General features: G+C 42.2%; 1 protein-coding gene across 1 annotated transcript in view; it reads right to left on the minus strand.

Annotated features, from left to right (window-relative positions):
- Window positions 1–17807, minus strand: part of NAPG (NSF attachment protein gamma) — a 52941-nt gene extending 35134 nt beyond the window's left edge. Inside the window, exons 1-3 of the mRNA XM_082259139.1 lie at window positions 17708–17807; window positions 12160–12227; window positions 3427–3511 (exon numbers count right to left, since the gene is read on the minus strand). Coding sequence (XP_082115265.1) covers window positions 3427–3511; window positions 12160–12227; window positions 17708–17763 — 209 coding nt within the window. The 5' untranslated portion in view covers window positions 17764–17807. The remainder of the gene's footprint in view (window positions 1–3426; window positions 3512–12159; window positions 12228–17707) is intronic.
- Window positions 17808–18112: the final 305 nt, after the last annotated feature.

The following is an 18112-nucleotide window of genomic DNA, read 5'->3' on the forward strand; positions in this document are numbered from 1 at the left end:
ATTAAGGCTTTCAAAGTCAAATTATATAATCAAAGTATTTTCCTTTACTTAAATCACTTTAGATGAACCACAACAAGATTACATATTTCATTTCTTGCAAATAAAAAATAAATCATTAATTTAAAAAAAAAAAATCAAAGTTGTTAACCCTGATGCAGGACAGAATGTAAAACTAAGGATTAAACGTACAATTTAAAGTGTATGTTAAGCCAAAACAATTTTCTAAGTTTGAATAAACTTTGGATTAGGTTTGGGGGGGGGGGGGGCATTTATAAAGCAGAACTGTGACTATGAAGAAACATTCTCTGGTGGGGAATTAATCCCTGTCATTTAAAAACACATGGACCTGGATTTGCTGCTTTATAAAAAGACATGTTAGACTCTGTTGGTTTTTTATCGCTGTCTGTGTGCCCCCTGTGCAGATTCAGCCGCTCCGTTTGTCCTGGTAACCACTGTCACTGCTACAGAAAATAATGGGAAATTTAACATTTTTGAGTGGTAATTAGTACAGGAGATGACGGGAAATTTTCCAACAGGGACAGCTGTTCTGGTGACAACTGTATAAAAGGGGAAATTCCCTTGCTTTGAAGAGATGTCCTTTTACCTTCTGCTGGGTTTCTTGGACAGGAAGAAATCTCCCCGACGAAACACAAAAAGCATTAAAAACAAAATAAAATAAAATCCGACAGAAGATTTAACCATTATTCAAACATTTAAAAAAAAAAGTTTGTCTTTACATACACCTTAAGCATTATCAAATCATCAATGGCTGGCAATGCCGCTGTTCACATGTAACTGCTCCTTCTGACCACCGCTGGACGCAGACAGGTGGTGTCCATTTTCAGCCGTTCTGGCCACACATGAACTAGAGGCAGTTAACTGCCCAGTTTGTATGTGGCCATAGCACAGGGTGCTGCTGTGTGCAGATGTGGAGTTAAGTCACATCTGAATGCTTTAGTCTAGTCACCCTCATTTGCCCCTTCTGAATAAGCCATTTCACCACAATTAAAAATCTTTGTATTGGAGACATTTCACAAAAGTCTTAGACACTCCACTAAGGTGGGCCATACACAGTTCAAATCTCGGCCAGTTCAGCAGGAACCGGTCGAGATTTGAACTGTTAATGGGCTACCTGAATGTAACAAGTTGATCAATCAAATCGGGTACAACCAGCCTGCCAGATTCTTGCAATTATAGCAAGCAGCTATAGCAGCAGCTAGCGATAATTACTGTCTTCTCCCGGCAGGGACGGCTCCCGGCAGGGACCGTAGTTGCAGGAAAGAAATGTGCACCATTTATGGCCTGCCTAAAGACTGGGGGAGAACAATAAAGCATTTAACTGCCAAGAGGTGGGGAGGAGGTCTAGCACTGTAGTGGTGAAGATACAAGGGGGAGTGGGACTTGTGCAGAGAGACCGCTGCTCTCATGCAGACAGCGACAGTCCTTCTATGCAGTCTACTGTTTTGTCCTTTGGATTTTAGGCTGCTGCTGGGAAGCAATAAAATGCCTTCAATAATGAAGGCATATCATTTTTACATTTTTGTATTCAAAATCAGTATTCAAATACTTTTTGCATGTTCAACGTAAAATACTGTGTTTTTTTTTTTTGGGAAGCCTAAGTGCTGCGTACAGCGTACATAGACATGAATGACTGCACAGCCATACACGGGTATACACCAGTACTCATGTCTAGTGTATAGAATCATTCATGTATGTACATCTTGCCATAAGTTATATGCAGTTTACACGAATACTGGTGCACACCCAACGTACAGCTGTGCATATTCATTAATGTCTACGCATGACTATCTGTAGCACCTGGGCTTCCCTGGCATGGAAAAAAAATCCCTAATGTGACCCGGGTACATGAGTCCTTAAGTGTAAAATACATGGAGATTTTTTTCAATTAAAATTTGTTTTAACCACCTCAATACCGCCACATGTATGTGTGTATATATATATATATATATATATATATATATATATATATATATATATATATATATATATATATATATATACACACACACACACACACACATACACACATATATACATACATATACAGACGCTCGTATTGAGGTGGCTAGACTGGGTTAATGGTTGAGGCAACAACCATGCGATTATCTTTTGAGTAAAAAATGATCAGAGCGGATATGTGGGTCGCTCGATCACTTTAACAGGTGTTGGAGGGGGTCCCTCTGCTGTGCCTTGCCTCCCCCATCCCACCTTTCCCAGGTTCTCCCATCCCATCGGGAAGCCCGGAACCAGGCGACATCGGCTTCCCTGCACACAATGAGAGGAACTGATGCTGTTCCTACCAATGTGTGATGTGAAAAAACAAAAGCGACAAGGATTTTTGTCACTTCCGGTTTCAGTTTGTTTGTTTACAAGCCGTTACCGACTTGTAAAGTATCTGATCAAACCAATATCAGTTTGACCAGATGCTTTGGAGGCCAGAGGAGAAATATGGGGTCTAAAAGACCCTAGATCTCTCTGCACAGAGGACCTGTCAGGCATGTCATTGATCGCAAAAGTAATACATAAAGTTGGTAAAAAAAAAAAAAATTAACGGTACAGTGAGAAAAAAAAAAAGCCAAATAAAATAAAATAATAAAAAAAATGTTTTATAAAGCATCCCCCTGTCCCCTCAGCGCTCACACGCAAAGGCGAACCTGTATTTACGTCCCAAACTCATATGTAAATAGTGATCACACCACACATGAGGTATCACTGCAAACGTCAGAGTGAGAGCAATAATTTTAGCTCCAAATCTCCTGTGTCTAAACTGGTAAGCTGTAAAGGCATTTAAAACATCCCCTATGATTATTTTTAGGTGCTGTAATTTGTCACTGTTCCACGGGTGTATGCAATTTTAAAGTGTAACATTTTAGGTATCCATTTACTCAGCGTAACATCTTTTAAAATAAAAATTGGGCATTATATTGTGTTTGTGAGCAAAAAAAAAATTAAGGAGATGTACAGCCAAAGCTCATTTGGCTGTACGTCTCCTATGGATCACAGGAGTGCAATTCGTTCTGCACTCCTGTCACCCATTTTTAGCAGAGAGCAGGCTGAAGTCTGCTCTCTGCGGACATCACAGATGTGGTCTTTACTTCAAATATAATATAATATAATGTTTTGGGATTTTCAAGTTATTTTCTAGAAAAAAAAAAAAAAATGCAGATTTTTATGTGTATGTGAGAAATGTCAGAATTGGACTGGGGGTCAAGTGGTTAAATATGCCACTAGATTGCCTTTTACAAACAGGCATCCCAAAGAGTACTTGTCAGGTATGGATTGTTGTATCTACTGATGACCAATCATACATTTATTACATAATCAGTTATAGTATTTAAGATAACAGAGGTAAAGAAAAAAATGACCAATATTTTAGACTAATGACAGGTCAGACAAGAAGGATACGCTTTGTTATTTTCATAAGCTTCGGCCTCCTTCAAATATGCATCTTTAGCTTGATCATACTGCTTAGCGTTCTTAAAAGCAACAGCTGTAAAATAAAACAATGTAAATATTTCATTCCATCTAGAACATCACAAATATGTATCATGTTATTTTATTACCTCTACAAGACTAGCCAGGTTCACATCTGTGCGGGTCAGGCACTCGTGCATAATCACACATGTTTTAAAGGCACAGGCAAAACGTGCTGCTCTTTTGCAAACACGGAAGGGTGCCATTAATTCTTACCAGAAGCAGTCGCTATTCAGGCAGTTGTAGGTGGCATGGCCGCCCAAATGCAATAGCCAGCAGTAGTGATTCCTCCATCCACGCTGTTTAGGGTAGATGGGGGAATAAAATGCTTTTCAGATAATTGAAAATACTGAGCCCTCCTTATCCAGCTTTAGTTCTGTCAAGTAAACATAAATCGTCCTAAATCTGCACTAAACCCATGGTTATATGGTTTCCCAAAATGTAAGGCCTCATGCACACAGGGCGTTTTTACTGCTGCTTTTAGTAGCGTCAGTCATTTCTTTTTACAGCTTCAAAACACCTCTCCATGTTATTCTATGTGTCTTTGCACACATAGGAATTTTAGGATATTTTAGTAGCATAAGCGTTTAGAAGCTGCAAAAAAAAAAAAAAAAAAAAACTCAGGACCAGTGCGTTCTGGAGCAGCAGCGTTTTGGCAGAAAAAATGCTGACAGCTCCTAAACTCTCCCAAACACTGCTAAACACAGGTGTCCAGCGTTTAGCAAATTTTGTTTCTTATTTTGAAGCAGTGGCCGCCACCATCCCCAAAGAATAGGTTCCCCTTTCGTAACATTTTACACTCATATTCGGGGTGTAAAATTTTATGAATGGACTCGCCCCCTCACCTCCCCGATCCCAGCTGTGACAGCTAGCGGGGTTCTTCTCCCTCCCCGCTAGCTGTCACAATTTAAAAAGAACATAGCGGCTCCACACGTGTGCCCGGCTGCGTCAGTGATTGACAGGGCTCTTGGCAAGAAGTTCATTCATGCTTTCTGTCAGATTGTATCTGCTAAATATTTCAGGTTAGCCGGTTGTCCAGCTTCCCCTCTCCGTTGACACCTATTATTGGCCACGCGGATTTTGTACCAGGTCTCACTTACAAAGCCCTCCAACTACAACCCGACCAGAGCCTGGTCAGAGCTTCTACCTTTCTAGGCCCCTCAGGGAACCATCCATCAGTTTTATATGGTGCCTTTAACTCCTCGATATTAGGCAGATGGAAGATTTTGCAGTTATCTAATTTCCTTTGGCCTCTCCCAGACCATACCAGTTTCCGTTGACAACTTACCTCATTTGAAGATCTCTGTAGAGGAGAAGGCCCCTTAGGGAAATCTCTCTCCTGCTCTTACGGCATTCTACTGACAATTACATCCCAAACTGACCCTCCATATCTGAACAAATGGGAAAGAGACCTTAACACCTTGTTCTCGGAGGATCAAAAGAACAGGATTTTTTTCTTTGCCCATAAGTCCTCCCTCTGCAGCAAATACCAGATCACCTATAAAATCTTAACGTGTTGGTACCGGACCCCAACTGTCCTAGTGTCAATATTTCCTGGACACAACCCATTGTGCTGGTGATGTGGAACTCAATCTGGCTCACTCATATTTTCTGGGACTGCCCATAAAGTGTGTCCCTTTTGGCGCCAGGTACTACAGATTGTTCACAAACTTACTGATATTTCTCTTCTAGACGATCCAGTAGCAGTGCTCCTTAACCTAACTCCAATGTCTAGAAGGCGATACTGAAAATCTCTGTTGAAGCACCTTCTTAACGCCGTTAAGGCCTGCATTCCTAGCAAATGGAAACAACAATCCCCCATCTACTGTACGCCAGGGTGAGCGATATTCAACAAATGGAATATATGACGTCTGCCCTTAGGGACAAAGCGGAGGATTGTTGGCTACACTGGGATCTGTTTCCATTTTCAGATGAATATTTGACCTACTCTTGACTGAGCGCTTCCCCTTGCAGGAGAATACATGTCCTGGTCTGTCAACTCCGCTAAGGCACCCCATCCTTCCTTGTAATTTTATTTTTTTCCTTCCTTCTTCTCTAGACCCTAATGAGCCTACTCTCTCCTGCTTTAACCTACAAAAAAATAAAAAATGTTGCTTGGTATGCTATGAAAGATGGGCACAACTAGTATGATGAAAAGGCATGAGTCCCTGACATTGTTACCCCTATGTCATGCTCCATATCCTCTAAGTGTCTTATATGCACTGGTTAGCACTGGTTAGTGCCTTTCTTTCTTTGTTTTCTTTGTTTTCTGTTTTATCTGTGTGGTCTGTATTGCATGTTTCAGTAGAGGCTCTACTTCACAACGCAGGTTTTATTTGCTATGGAAGCTACAATTTGAAAGATACAATCTTTTCACACCATTACCCATGAACCTTCTCTGTTATGTTTTCTATCGATACATGTAACTCTCTGATTATTGCATTATACATTCCTCTCGGAAGATATCTTTAAAGAGGTTGTAAACTTTTTTTTCAACCTGAAAAAGAAACACATAATGAGCTAGTATGCATCACATACTAGCCCATTATGAAATATTTACCTTAGAACGAGCCCCCGCTGTGCCGCCCGCTTACCTGTATGACGGGCGACATGTTCAGTCGCCCATCTTCCGGGATCGCGGCATCTGGCCATCTGATTGGCTGGAGCTGCGGTGATGTCACTCCCGTGCACGTGCACGGGAGCCGACAGTCACGGCACGGGTCTCTGAAGAAACGGCACCAGCGGCCGTTCCTTCAGAGCGCATGCGCCAGTGATGTCACTGGCTGCATGTAAGGTAAATATCTCCTAAACGGTAGATGTTTAGGGGATACTCACAGTACCTATAGGTAAGCCTTAATATAGGCTTACCTATAGGTAAAAGTTGCAGAGGAGGGTTTACTTCCTCTTTAAATAAAGAGATTGTATCTGTTTACCCGTACGGGATGTATGGGCAAGCAGATACACTGGCAGATCTGCTGGAGATCTGAATGGCATGGCTGATCTCTAGTGCAATAAATAGTGTTGCGCAAGAGTAAAAATCTGCCTAGTTGATATTTCAACGATATTGGTGATCAATCCAGATTGTACTGTGTATGGTGTGCTATCCAAAAATGTAAAATAAAATAAACCTGTGTGATATAAATTGTTTCGTGAAAAGTCAATGTTTTGATGTGATTCCAATGCTGAGTATATAAATAAATGTGTAACCCGCTTCAATAATTGTACAGTGTTACCAAATATAAAGTGCTGTGTGCTGATACCGTTGTGTTTAAAAAATCCTTGCAATCAATATTTGCTATGTTCTCTCATGCAAACAGAAATCAATATATATATATATATAAAAGATTCTAATATATACAAATAGTCCATAAAGTGCTTATAAGTGTTATAATCTGTGAGTCCTTAACCTCCCTGGCGGTATGATTATGTCTGGAATTACATACCAAAAGCGGTACAATTCTTTTCATGGAAATTTGGCGTTATTTATTATAGGCCTACAATTCTTAGTAATTACTGACTTAAACCTGACCAAAACAAGACTCTAGTAGACATCCCAGATGTGATAAATTTGAAACACAAACGCATGAATTATAATCGAATCAATAATATTATTTTATTATTTAATATATAATATATATAATAAAATTATATTATTGATTAGATTATAATTCATGCATTATATATTATATATAGATATGTGTGTGTGTGTGTGTGTATATATATATATATATATATATATATATATATATATATATATACACACACACATATATATATATATATATATATATATAGTATATAACGCATGAATTATAATTGAATCAATAATATAATTTTATATATATATATGTGTGTGTGTGCATATTATATATATATATATATATATATATATATATATATATAATATAATATAAGGTGTGTTTTGTGTAACGTTTTTTTTTTTTTTTTTTTTTAATTTCCCTCCCTAGTTCCGCTCCCATGCAGCATTGCTGCTGCAGGGAACGGAACTAGGAAGTGATCGTACCGACGGAGGACGGAGGAGCGGCGGGACTCTCGGCTGGCGGTCACAGCAATGAGAGATCATCGCTGGATCGCCAGGAGAAGGTAAGAGAACACCGCTGCGCTCTCTGCAATCCACCCCGAGCGTGACTCGGGGTTACCGCTCCTGCAATGAAAAATCAACCCCGAGTCACGCTCGGGATTACCGCTAAGGCGGTTAATATAAAGAAAAAGTGCCAGGTGCTTGTGGAATAATCAGCTGCAGGTGCTCAATCCACCAAGTCTGTGGACATGTGGGTGTGTTCCCAACCGGTATGCTTCACCGATATATCACCAAACTCCATGCACCCCCTCGTGATTGGGCGCTCACCTTAAGACCAATATAGATATGCCTCTAATCGTATACAATATTAACTCCTCTGGGGTACTTCTCCTCCCTTCCACTGAGATACGGAAAGATCGCTGGCAGTATCCTCCTACATGTAACTCCAACACTCCATAGGGGACGATACCATGTGAAAGAGATAGCTCCAGATAGTGCTTATATAGTTTTATACTTTTTATTAAATGCCAAGTGAAAAGTTGTACACTCACATTTCCAGGTGCATGTATGCACGTATGAATCGCTTTAACCGTTCCCGGATGCCTTTCGGATAAATAGGGAGCCGCCTCGGCTTGCGACCGTCCTTCTTGGTCTGCCCGACAGCCTCACCTACGCTGGGTGCAACGCTCCGTCCGTCCTAGCCCCTCCCCTACGCGTGACAACACAGGGACCTCGTGTCTTCCTCAGGGGGATATGATTGGACGGTAGGACTTCTTATAGGGTTGTTCGGCGCCATCTTTCTGTAGCCCAATTTTCAGATCTAGTTCCTAGTACTATCGACTTCTATACTTGTGTGTATCTATTACGACATGATAGGAAGGACAGGGGCTGACTGTCTTGCGGTGTCTCCCTTATAATCGTTCAGGCATCCGTGGTGCTTGCAATGTATACTAATAGGAGGTGTTATGGATGCATGAGGGTACCTAATAACACTAAGACACGTCTAACCTTTGAAAATCCAGCAAATAAAATGTATGAGATCAGGGACTTCATCACCTGTGATACAGAGGGTGTGGTATATGTCATCAAATGTCCCTGCAATTAATTTCTACGTAGGACACACTAAAAGACCACTAAGAGAAAGAATAAAGGAACATGTCTATAACATCAACAGGGGATATGACAAACATTATTTATCAATACATTTTAAAGAGAAACATAAAAAAGCTGTAAGGAAATGTCCTTTTGGGGGATTGAAGCCCCCAAAAAACACTGGAGAGGGGGGAATTTCATCAGAGAACTAAGTAAAAGGGAATCTTGGTGGATACACCAACTAGGATCCCTACATCCAGGAGGAATAAACAAGAAATTCGACTTACGGTGTTTTATTAGTAACTTTTAAAATTATGATATTTTTAACCAGGTACACAACACATATAATATGCAGGTATTTTTAGATGTTTGATTTTAAATAAAATATTATGTTATTTTTAGATGTTTTTACGTTTGTTTTTAAACAATTTTAAAGTTACTGCATAAATTTACATTGCTAATATTAGTATAAATTGCAAGCACCACGGATGCCTGAACGATTATAAGGGAGACACTGCAAGACAGTCAGCCCTTGTCCTTCCTATCATGTAGTAATAGATCTGAAAATTGGGCTACAGAAAGATGGCGCCGAACAACCCTATAAGAAAGCAACAGAGTCCTACCGTCCAATCATATCCCCCTGAGGAAGACACGAGGTCCCTGTGTCGTCACGCGTAGGGGAGGGGCTAGGACGGACGGAGCGTTGCACCCAGCGTAGGTGAGGCTGTCGGGCAGACCAAGAAGGACGGTCGCAAGCCGAGGCGGCTCCCTATTTATCCGAAAGGCATCCGGGAACGGTTAAAGCGATTCATACGTGCATACATGCACCTGGAAATGCGAGTGTACAACTTTTCACTTGGCATTTAATAAAAAGTAAAAAACGATATAAGCACTATCTGGAGCTATCTCTTTCACATGGTATCGTCCCCTATGGAGTGTTGGAGTTACATGTAGGAGGATACTGCCAGCAATCTTTCGGTACCTCAGTGGAAGGGAGGAGAAGTACCCCAGAGGAGTTAATATTGTATACGATTAGAGGCATATCTATATCGGTCTTAAGGTGAGCGCCCAATCACGAGGGGGTGCATGGAGTTTGGTGATATATCGGTGAAGCATACCGGTTGGGAACACACCCACATGTCCACAGACTTGGTGGATTGAGCACCTGCAGCTGATTATTCCACAAGCACCTGGCACTTTTTCTTTATATTAAGGACTCACAGATTATAACACCTATAAGCACTTTATGGACTATTTGTATATATTAGAATCTTTTATATATATATATATATATATATATATATATATATTGGTTTCTGTTTGCATGAGAGAACATAGCAAATATTGATTGCAAGGATTTTTTAAACACAACGGTATCAGCACACAGCACTTTATATTTGGTAACACTGTACAATTATTGAAGCGGGTTACACATTTATTTATATACTCAGCATTGGAATCACATCAAAACATTGACTTTTCACTAAACAATTTATATCACACAGGTTTATTTTATTTTATATTTTTGGATAGCACACCATACACAGTACAATCTGGATTGGTCACCAATATCTTTGAAATAGCAACTAGGCAGATTTTTACTCTTGCGCAACACTATTTATTGTATTTATAGCACAGAGCACTTTCTGAGGAGTGAGGTGTTTGCGGCAGTTTTAAAATCTAGATTAGGGGGGTAGCTCGCAGGATTCCAATCTGATCTCTAGTGCAATGCTTTACAGGCTCAAAATAAATAAATAATAATAAATGCACATTTTTTTACCTGCAAAAAACATGTGCGTTCATAAATTTTTTGCAAAAAGTGAACTTATCCTTTAACCACTTGCCGTCTGAGTACGGTAATACTACTGCGGCAAAGTGGTTCGTTATCGTCTGACGACGTAGTATTAACGTCGTCAGACACTCCCTCTTCTGGGCGGCGCTTGCGCGCCGCCGGAGGCTCGCTCCCGCTTTTTTCATTCACAGCGGGAGTCGGGCCAGGGGAGGAGCAGCGGCGATCGCCGCTGCTCTGCCCCGATCGCCGGGGATCTAGTGTGGAGATCCGCCCGCCTGTGTAAACACAAGCGGGGGGATCTCCATAGTGACAGGGAGTGACAGATCGGACTGTTCAGCATAGCTGGACATCTGATCTGTCCATGACTCACTCAGTCACCTCCCCCCCTACACGTCAGTAAGCACCAGGCATACATTAACCCCTCCCTCTCCAATAAAATGAACCCCTTCCCTGCCAGTGTCATTTTTACAGTAACAGTGCATATATATAGCACTGATTACTGCAGTAATGTCACTGGTACCCCCAAAAGTGTCAAAAATGTCAGTCAAGGGTCCGATCTGTCCGCCGCAATGTCGCAGTCCCACAAAAAAAAAAATCGCCATTACGCCATTACGCGTTAAAAAAAAAAAACACCAAAAATGACAGAAATCTTTCCCTTTGTTAGTAAACGCAATAACTTTTGCGCAAACCAATCAAAATACGCTTATTGCGATTTTTTTTTACCAAACATAGGTAGCAGAAAACAAATTGGCCAAAAATTTTTTAAAAAATTGGTTTTTACATCTTTTTTGGGGGGAATTTCATATAAAAAAATGTTAAAAATATTGTTATTTTTTCAAAATAAACGCTATTTTTTTGTTTATAGCGCAAAAAGTAAAAATTGCACAGGTGATCAAATACCACCAAAAGAAAGCTCTGTTTGTGGGAAAAAAAAGGACGTAAATTTTGTTTGGGTACGGCGTCGCACGACCGCGCAATTGTCAGTTGAAGTCGCACAGCGCCGAAACGCAAAAAGTGGCCTGGACGGAAGACAGCAAAATCCTCCGGTGGTTAAGTGGTTAATAACCTGTGATTATCTGGTTGTTAAGGAGCAAGCGGGAAGCTGGCCATCTCGTCCTTAACAACAGAGGAGTCATGAGGTGTCAGCAAGTTTGCCCGCTGAAAGCCAAATGTAAAAAACAAAAAAAACATATTGCAGGCAATACAAAAATGTGAAATGAAACACCAAAAGTTTTTACAAAAATGGCGTGGACTCAGCGTCAAAATTCATACCAGACCCAAAGGGCCTGGTATGGATTGGGGGAGGAGCATGCAGTTTTGTTTTCACATATTTGCATTGTTGGCAATGTTTCTTTATTTACATTTAGCTGTCAGTGGGGAGGCCTGCTGACAGCTGATGACTCATCCGTTGTTAAGGATGCAGCAGATGGCTTCCCGGCTGCTCCATAACAACCAGCCATTCACTGCTTGTTAAGGATGCCAGCGGCCCCACTCCTTATTGCTGCAGCTACTAAACGTAGCTCACACACTGGTTAAACAACAGCAAAAATTGCTAAAATATTTGCGGTTTTTGTCTGGAGTTTTTAGCTTTCTAGTGTGCATGAGGCCTTAGGCTTTCCCTGAATATTAATTTGTCACAGTGGTGTGTGCTCTGAAATGAACTGTCAAGACATCAATCAACGTGTCTCAAGAAAGGAAGGAACATGAAATCTGTGTTGGTAGTGGGTTTAGTACATACCTGCCTTGGCATATTCAGAGGCTGCACTGTCATAGTCTGGCTTCCACTTTAGAAAACTGGTTTTTAAGCTAGGAAAGAAAATGAGAATGATACACTGTAAATGCAGCGTAATACATAATAGAACAGGCGCCTGTCAGAGAAGGAACACAAAGAGACTACACAGAGCTGGAACTTTATCACCCAGACATTCACTGTATATGACAACACATTCACCTGAAATATCACACTGCCTGCTGTACAGATATTGTCCATAAAGCATTCTATTTTATTTTTTGTTTGGGGGAAGAGTTAAATTTCCTGTCTGTTTCCCCCGCTGGGGAGATATCCACTTCTTTCAGTCCCTGTGACACCAATTAAAGAAATAGGGAGGGGGAGGGTAGTATTCACCAGCATAGTGACAGTAATAAAACTATTCTTCCCTTTTCTATCATTACTCTAATAAAATGTCTATCAATGAGTGAAGGATAGACATGACAGCAGTATGTACCTCTATGGGAATAAGGGATGGACACATAACAGCAGAATCGTTCTCTATGGAGGTGGGGTTGGACATGACAGAACTATACATCTCTATGGAGGTAGGGGATAGACATAACAGCATTATATCTCTATGGAAGTGTGGGATGGACATGACAGCACTATACATCTCTATGGAGGTGGGGGATGGACATGACAGCTCTATATATCTGTATAAGGTGGGGGATGGACATGACAGCACTATATATCTCTATGGAGGTGGGGGATGGACATGACAGCTCTATATATCTGTATAAGGTGGGGGATGGACATGACAGCAATATATATCTCTATGGAGGTGGGGGGTGGACATGACAGCACTGTATATCTCTATGGAGGTGGGGGATGGACATGACAGCACTGTATATCTGTATAAGGTGGGGGATGGACATGACAGCACTATATATCTCTATGGAGGTGGGGGATGGACATGACAGCACTATATATCTCTATGGAGGTGGGGGATGGACATGACAGCAATATATATCTCTATGGAAGTGTGGGATGGACATGACAGCACTATATATCTCTATGGAGGTGGGGGATGGACATGACAGCTCTATATATCTGTATAAGGTGGGGGATGGACATGACAGCACTATATATCTCTATGGAGGTGGGGGATGGACATGACAGCACTGTATATCTCTATGGAGGTGGGGGATGGACATGACAGCAATATATATCTCTATGGAGGTGGGGGATGGACATGACAGCACTATATATCTCTATGGAGGTGGGGGATGGACATGACAGCACTATATATCTTTATGGAAGTGGGGGATGGACATGACAGCACTATATATCTCTATGGAGGTGGGGGATGGACATGACAGCACTATATATCTCTATAGCGGTGGGGGATGGACATGACAGCTCTATATAGCTCTATAGAAGTGGGGGACGGACATGACAGCACTAGATACAGTTGTGCTCATAAGTTTACAGACCTGGACAGAATTTATGATTTCTTGGCCATTTTTCTGAGAATATGAATGATAACACACAAACTTTTCTTTCACTCATGGTTAGTGTTTGGCTGAAGCCATTTATTATCAATCAGATGTGTTTACTCTTTATAAATCATAATGACAACATAAACTACCCAAATGACCCTGATCAAAAGTTTACATACTCTGGTGATTTTGGCCTGATAACATGCACACAAGTTGACACACAGGCGTTTCAATGGCTATTAAAGGTAACAATCCTCACCTGTGATCTGTTTGCTTATAATTAGTGTGTGTGTATAAAAGGTCAATGAGTTTCTGGACTTCTGACAGACCCTTACATCTTTCATCCAGTGCTGCACTGACGTTTCTGGATTCTGAGTCATGGGGAAAGCAAAAGATTTGTCAAAGGATCTGCAGGAAAAGGTAGTTGAACTGTATAAAACAGGAAAGGGATATAAAAAGATATCCAAGGAATTGAGAATGCCAATCAGCAGTGTTAAAACTCTAATCAAGAAGTGGAAAATGAGGGATTCTGTTGAAACCAAACCACGGTCAGGTAGACCAACTAAAATTTCAGCCACAACTGCCAGGAAAATTGTCTCGGGATGCAAAGAAAAACCCACAAATAACTTCAGGTGATATACAGGACTCTGAAAACATGTGGTGTGGTTGTTTCAAGATACACAATAAGCAGGCACTTGATGAAAGATGGGCTGCATTGTCGAGTCGCCAGAAGAAAGCCATTACTACGCAAATGCCACAAAGTATCCCGCTTACAATACGCCAAACAGCACAGAGACAAGCCTCAAACCTTCTGGCACAAAGTCATTGGGAGTGATGAGAACAAAATTGAGCTTTTTGGCCACAACCATAAACGCTACATTTTGGAGAGGAGTCAACAAGGCCTATGATGACAGATACACCATTCCTACTGTGAAACACGGAGGTGGATCGCTGATGTTTTGGGGATGTGTGAGCTACAAAGGCACAGGAAATTTGGTCAGAATTGATGGAAAGATGAATGCAGTATGTTATCAAAAAATACTGGAGGAAAATGTGCATTCATTAGCCCGGAAGCTGCACATGGGACGTACTTGGACATTCCAACATGACAATGATCCTAAACACAAGGCCAAGTCCACCTGTCATAGACTACAGCAGAATAAAGTGAAGGTTCTGGAGTGGCCATCTCAGTCTCCTGATCTCAATAACATTGAGCCACTCTGGGAAGATCTCAAACATGCAGTTCATACAAGACAGCCCAAGAATTTACAGGAACTGGAGGCTTTTTGCCAGGAAGAATGGGCAGCTTTACCATCTGAGAAGATAGAGAACCTCATCCACAAATACCACAAAAGACTTCAAGCTGTCATTGATGTTAAAGGGGGAAATACACGGTATTAAGAACTGGGGTATGTAAACTTCTGATCAGAGTCATTTGGGTAGTTTCTGTTGTCATTATGATTTATAAAGAGTAAACACATTTGATTGATAATAAATGGCTTCAGCCAAACACTAACCATGAGTGAAAGAAAAGTTTTTGTGTTATCATCCATATTCTCTGAAAAATGGCCAAGAAATCATAAATTCTGCCAGGGTATGTAAACTTATGAGCACAACTGTATCACTATGGAAGTGGGGGATGGACATGACAGCACTATATATCTGTATAAGGTGGGGGATGGACATGACAGCACTATATATCTCTATAGAAGTGGGGGATGGACATGACAGCACTATATATCTCTATGGAGGTGGGGGATGGACATGACAGCACTGTATATCTCTATGGAGGTGAGGGATGGACATGACAGCACTATAGATCCCTATGGAGGTGGGGGATGGACATGACAGCACTATATATCTCTATGGAGGTGGGGGTGGACATGACAGCACTATAGATCTCTATGGAGGTGGGGGGTGGATATAACAGCACTGTATATCTCTATGGAGGAGGGGGGTGGACATGACAGCTCTGTATATCTCAATGAAGGTGGGGGATGGACATGACAGCACTGTATATCTCTATGGAGGTGGGGGATGGACATGACAGCACTGTATATCTCTATGGAGGTGGGGGATGGACATGACAGCACTGTATATCTCTATGGAGGTGGGGGGTGGACATGACAGCACTGTATATCTCTATGGAGGAGGGGGGTGGACATGACAGCTCTGTATATCTCTATGGAGGTGGGGGATGGACATGACAGCTCTGTATATCTCTATGGAGGTGGGGGATGGACATGACAGCACTGTATATCTCTATGGAGGTGGGGGATGGACATGACAGCACTGTATATCTCTATGGAGGTGGGGGATGGACATGACAGCACTATATATCTCTATGGAGGTAGGGGAAGGACATGACAGCACTATATATCTCTATGGAGGTGGGGGGGTGGATATAACAGCACTGTATATCTCTATGGAGGTGGGGGATGGACATGACAGCACTGTATATCTCTATGGAGGTGGGGGATGGACATGACAGCACTATATATCTCTATGGAGGTGGGGGATGGACATGACAGCACTGTATATCTCTATGGAGGTGAGGGATGGACATGACAGCACTATAGATCCCTATGGAGGTGGGGGATGGACATGACAGCACTATATATCTCTATGGAGGTGGGGGTGGACATGACAGCACTATAGATCTCTATGGAGGTGGGGGGTGGATATAACAGCACTATATATCTCTATGGAGGAGGGGGGTGGACATGACAGCTCTGTATATCTCAATGAAGGTGGGGGATGGACATGACAGCACTGTATATCTCTATGGAGGTGGGGGATGGACATGACAGCACTATATATCTCTATGGAGGTGGGGGATGGACATGACAGCACTGTATATCTCTATGGAGGTGAGGGATGGACATGACAGCACTATAGATCCCTATGGAGGTGGGGGATGGACATGACAGCACTATATATCTCTATGGAGGTAGGGGAAGGACATGACAGCACTATATATCTCTATGGAGGTGGGGGGGTGGATATAACAGCACTGTATATCTCTATGGAGGTGGGGGATGGACATGACAGCACTGTATATCTCTATGGAGGTGGGGGATGGACATGACAGCACTGTATATCTCTATGGAGGTGGGGGATGGGCATGACAGCACTGTATATCTCTATGGAGGTGGGGGATGGACATGACAGCACTATAGATCTCTATGGAGGTGGGGGGTGGATATAACAGCACTGTATATCTCTATGGAGGAGGGGGGTGGACATGACAGCTCTGTATATCTCTATGGAGGTGGGGGATGGACATGACAGCACTGTATATCTCTATGGAGGTGGGGGATGGACATGACAGCACTGTATATCTCTATGGAGGTGGGGGATGGACATGACAGCACTATATATCTCTATGGAGGTGGGGGGTGGATATAACAGCACTGTATATCTCTATGGAGGTGGGGGATGGACATGACAGCACTGTATATCTCTATGGAGGTGGGGGATGGACATGACAGCACTATATATCTCTATGGAGGTGGGGGATGGACATGACAGCACTGTATATCTCTATGGAGGTGGGGGATGGACATGACAGCTCTGTATATCTCTATGAAGGTGGGGGATGGACATGACAGCACTATATATCTCTATGGAGGTGGGGGATGGACATGACAGCACTGTATATCTCTATGGAGGTGGGGGATGGACATGACAGCACTATATATCTCTATGGAGGTGGGGGATGGACATGACAGCACTGTATATCTCTATGGAGGTGGGGGATGGACATGACAGCTCTGTATATCTCTATGGAGATGGGGGATGGACATGACAGCTCTGTATATCTCTATGGAGGTGGGGGGTGGACATGACAGCACTGTATATCTCTATGGAGGTGGGGGATGGACATGACAGCACTATATATCTCTATGGAGGTGGGGGATGGACATGACAGCACTATATATCTCTATGGAGGTGGGGGATGGACATGACAGCTCTGTATATCTCTATGGAGGTGGGGGGTGGACATGTCCCAGCATTGAACCCATGTGGGAATCGCTCCTATGATATCGGTCCCCCAGTCTCTTTCTCTCTGTTACCATTTCTCTGCCTTGGCCAGGTGCTCCAGACCTTCATTGATCTTCTGAGCCGCCATGACAGTCCCGGGAATAATAGCATACGTCAGGGAGGAGGCGGGGCCTGGTCATCATACATGGAAAGTATCTCCCTGTGAATGGTGAGGAGAGGGACAACCATTATATAAAGTCTATGGGACGTTCTGTCCCTGGATATGTCCGCAGCCATGTTTCTGGAGATCCTTTATAGAAATAATACAGCGGGCTTCAGCAAAATGGCTGCAATATTTTACCGAGGAGAAGACATATCCAGAGGATAATCTTCTATTACAGTTCTGGGGACAGAGTTGGAATCCCTGTGAAGTGCATGTACACCATGGGAATAGGAAATCACACACACAAGTCTACTAGGAGCGGACAGAGAGTGTG

Source organism: Pelophylax lessonae (genome assembly GCF_965119305.1).
Source record: "Pelophylax lessonae genome assembly, chromosome: 5".
Lineage (NCBI taxonomy): Eukaryota > Metazoa > Chordata > Amphibia > Anura > Ranidae > Pelophylax > Pelophylax lessonae.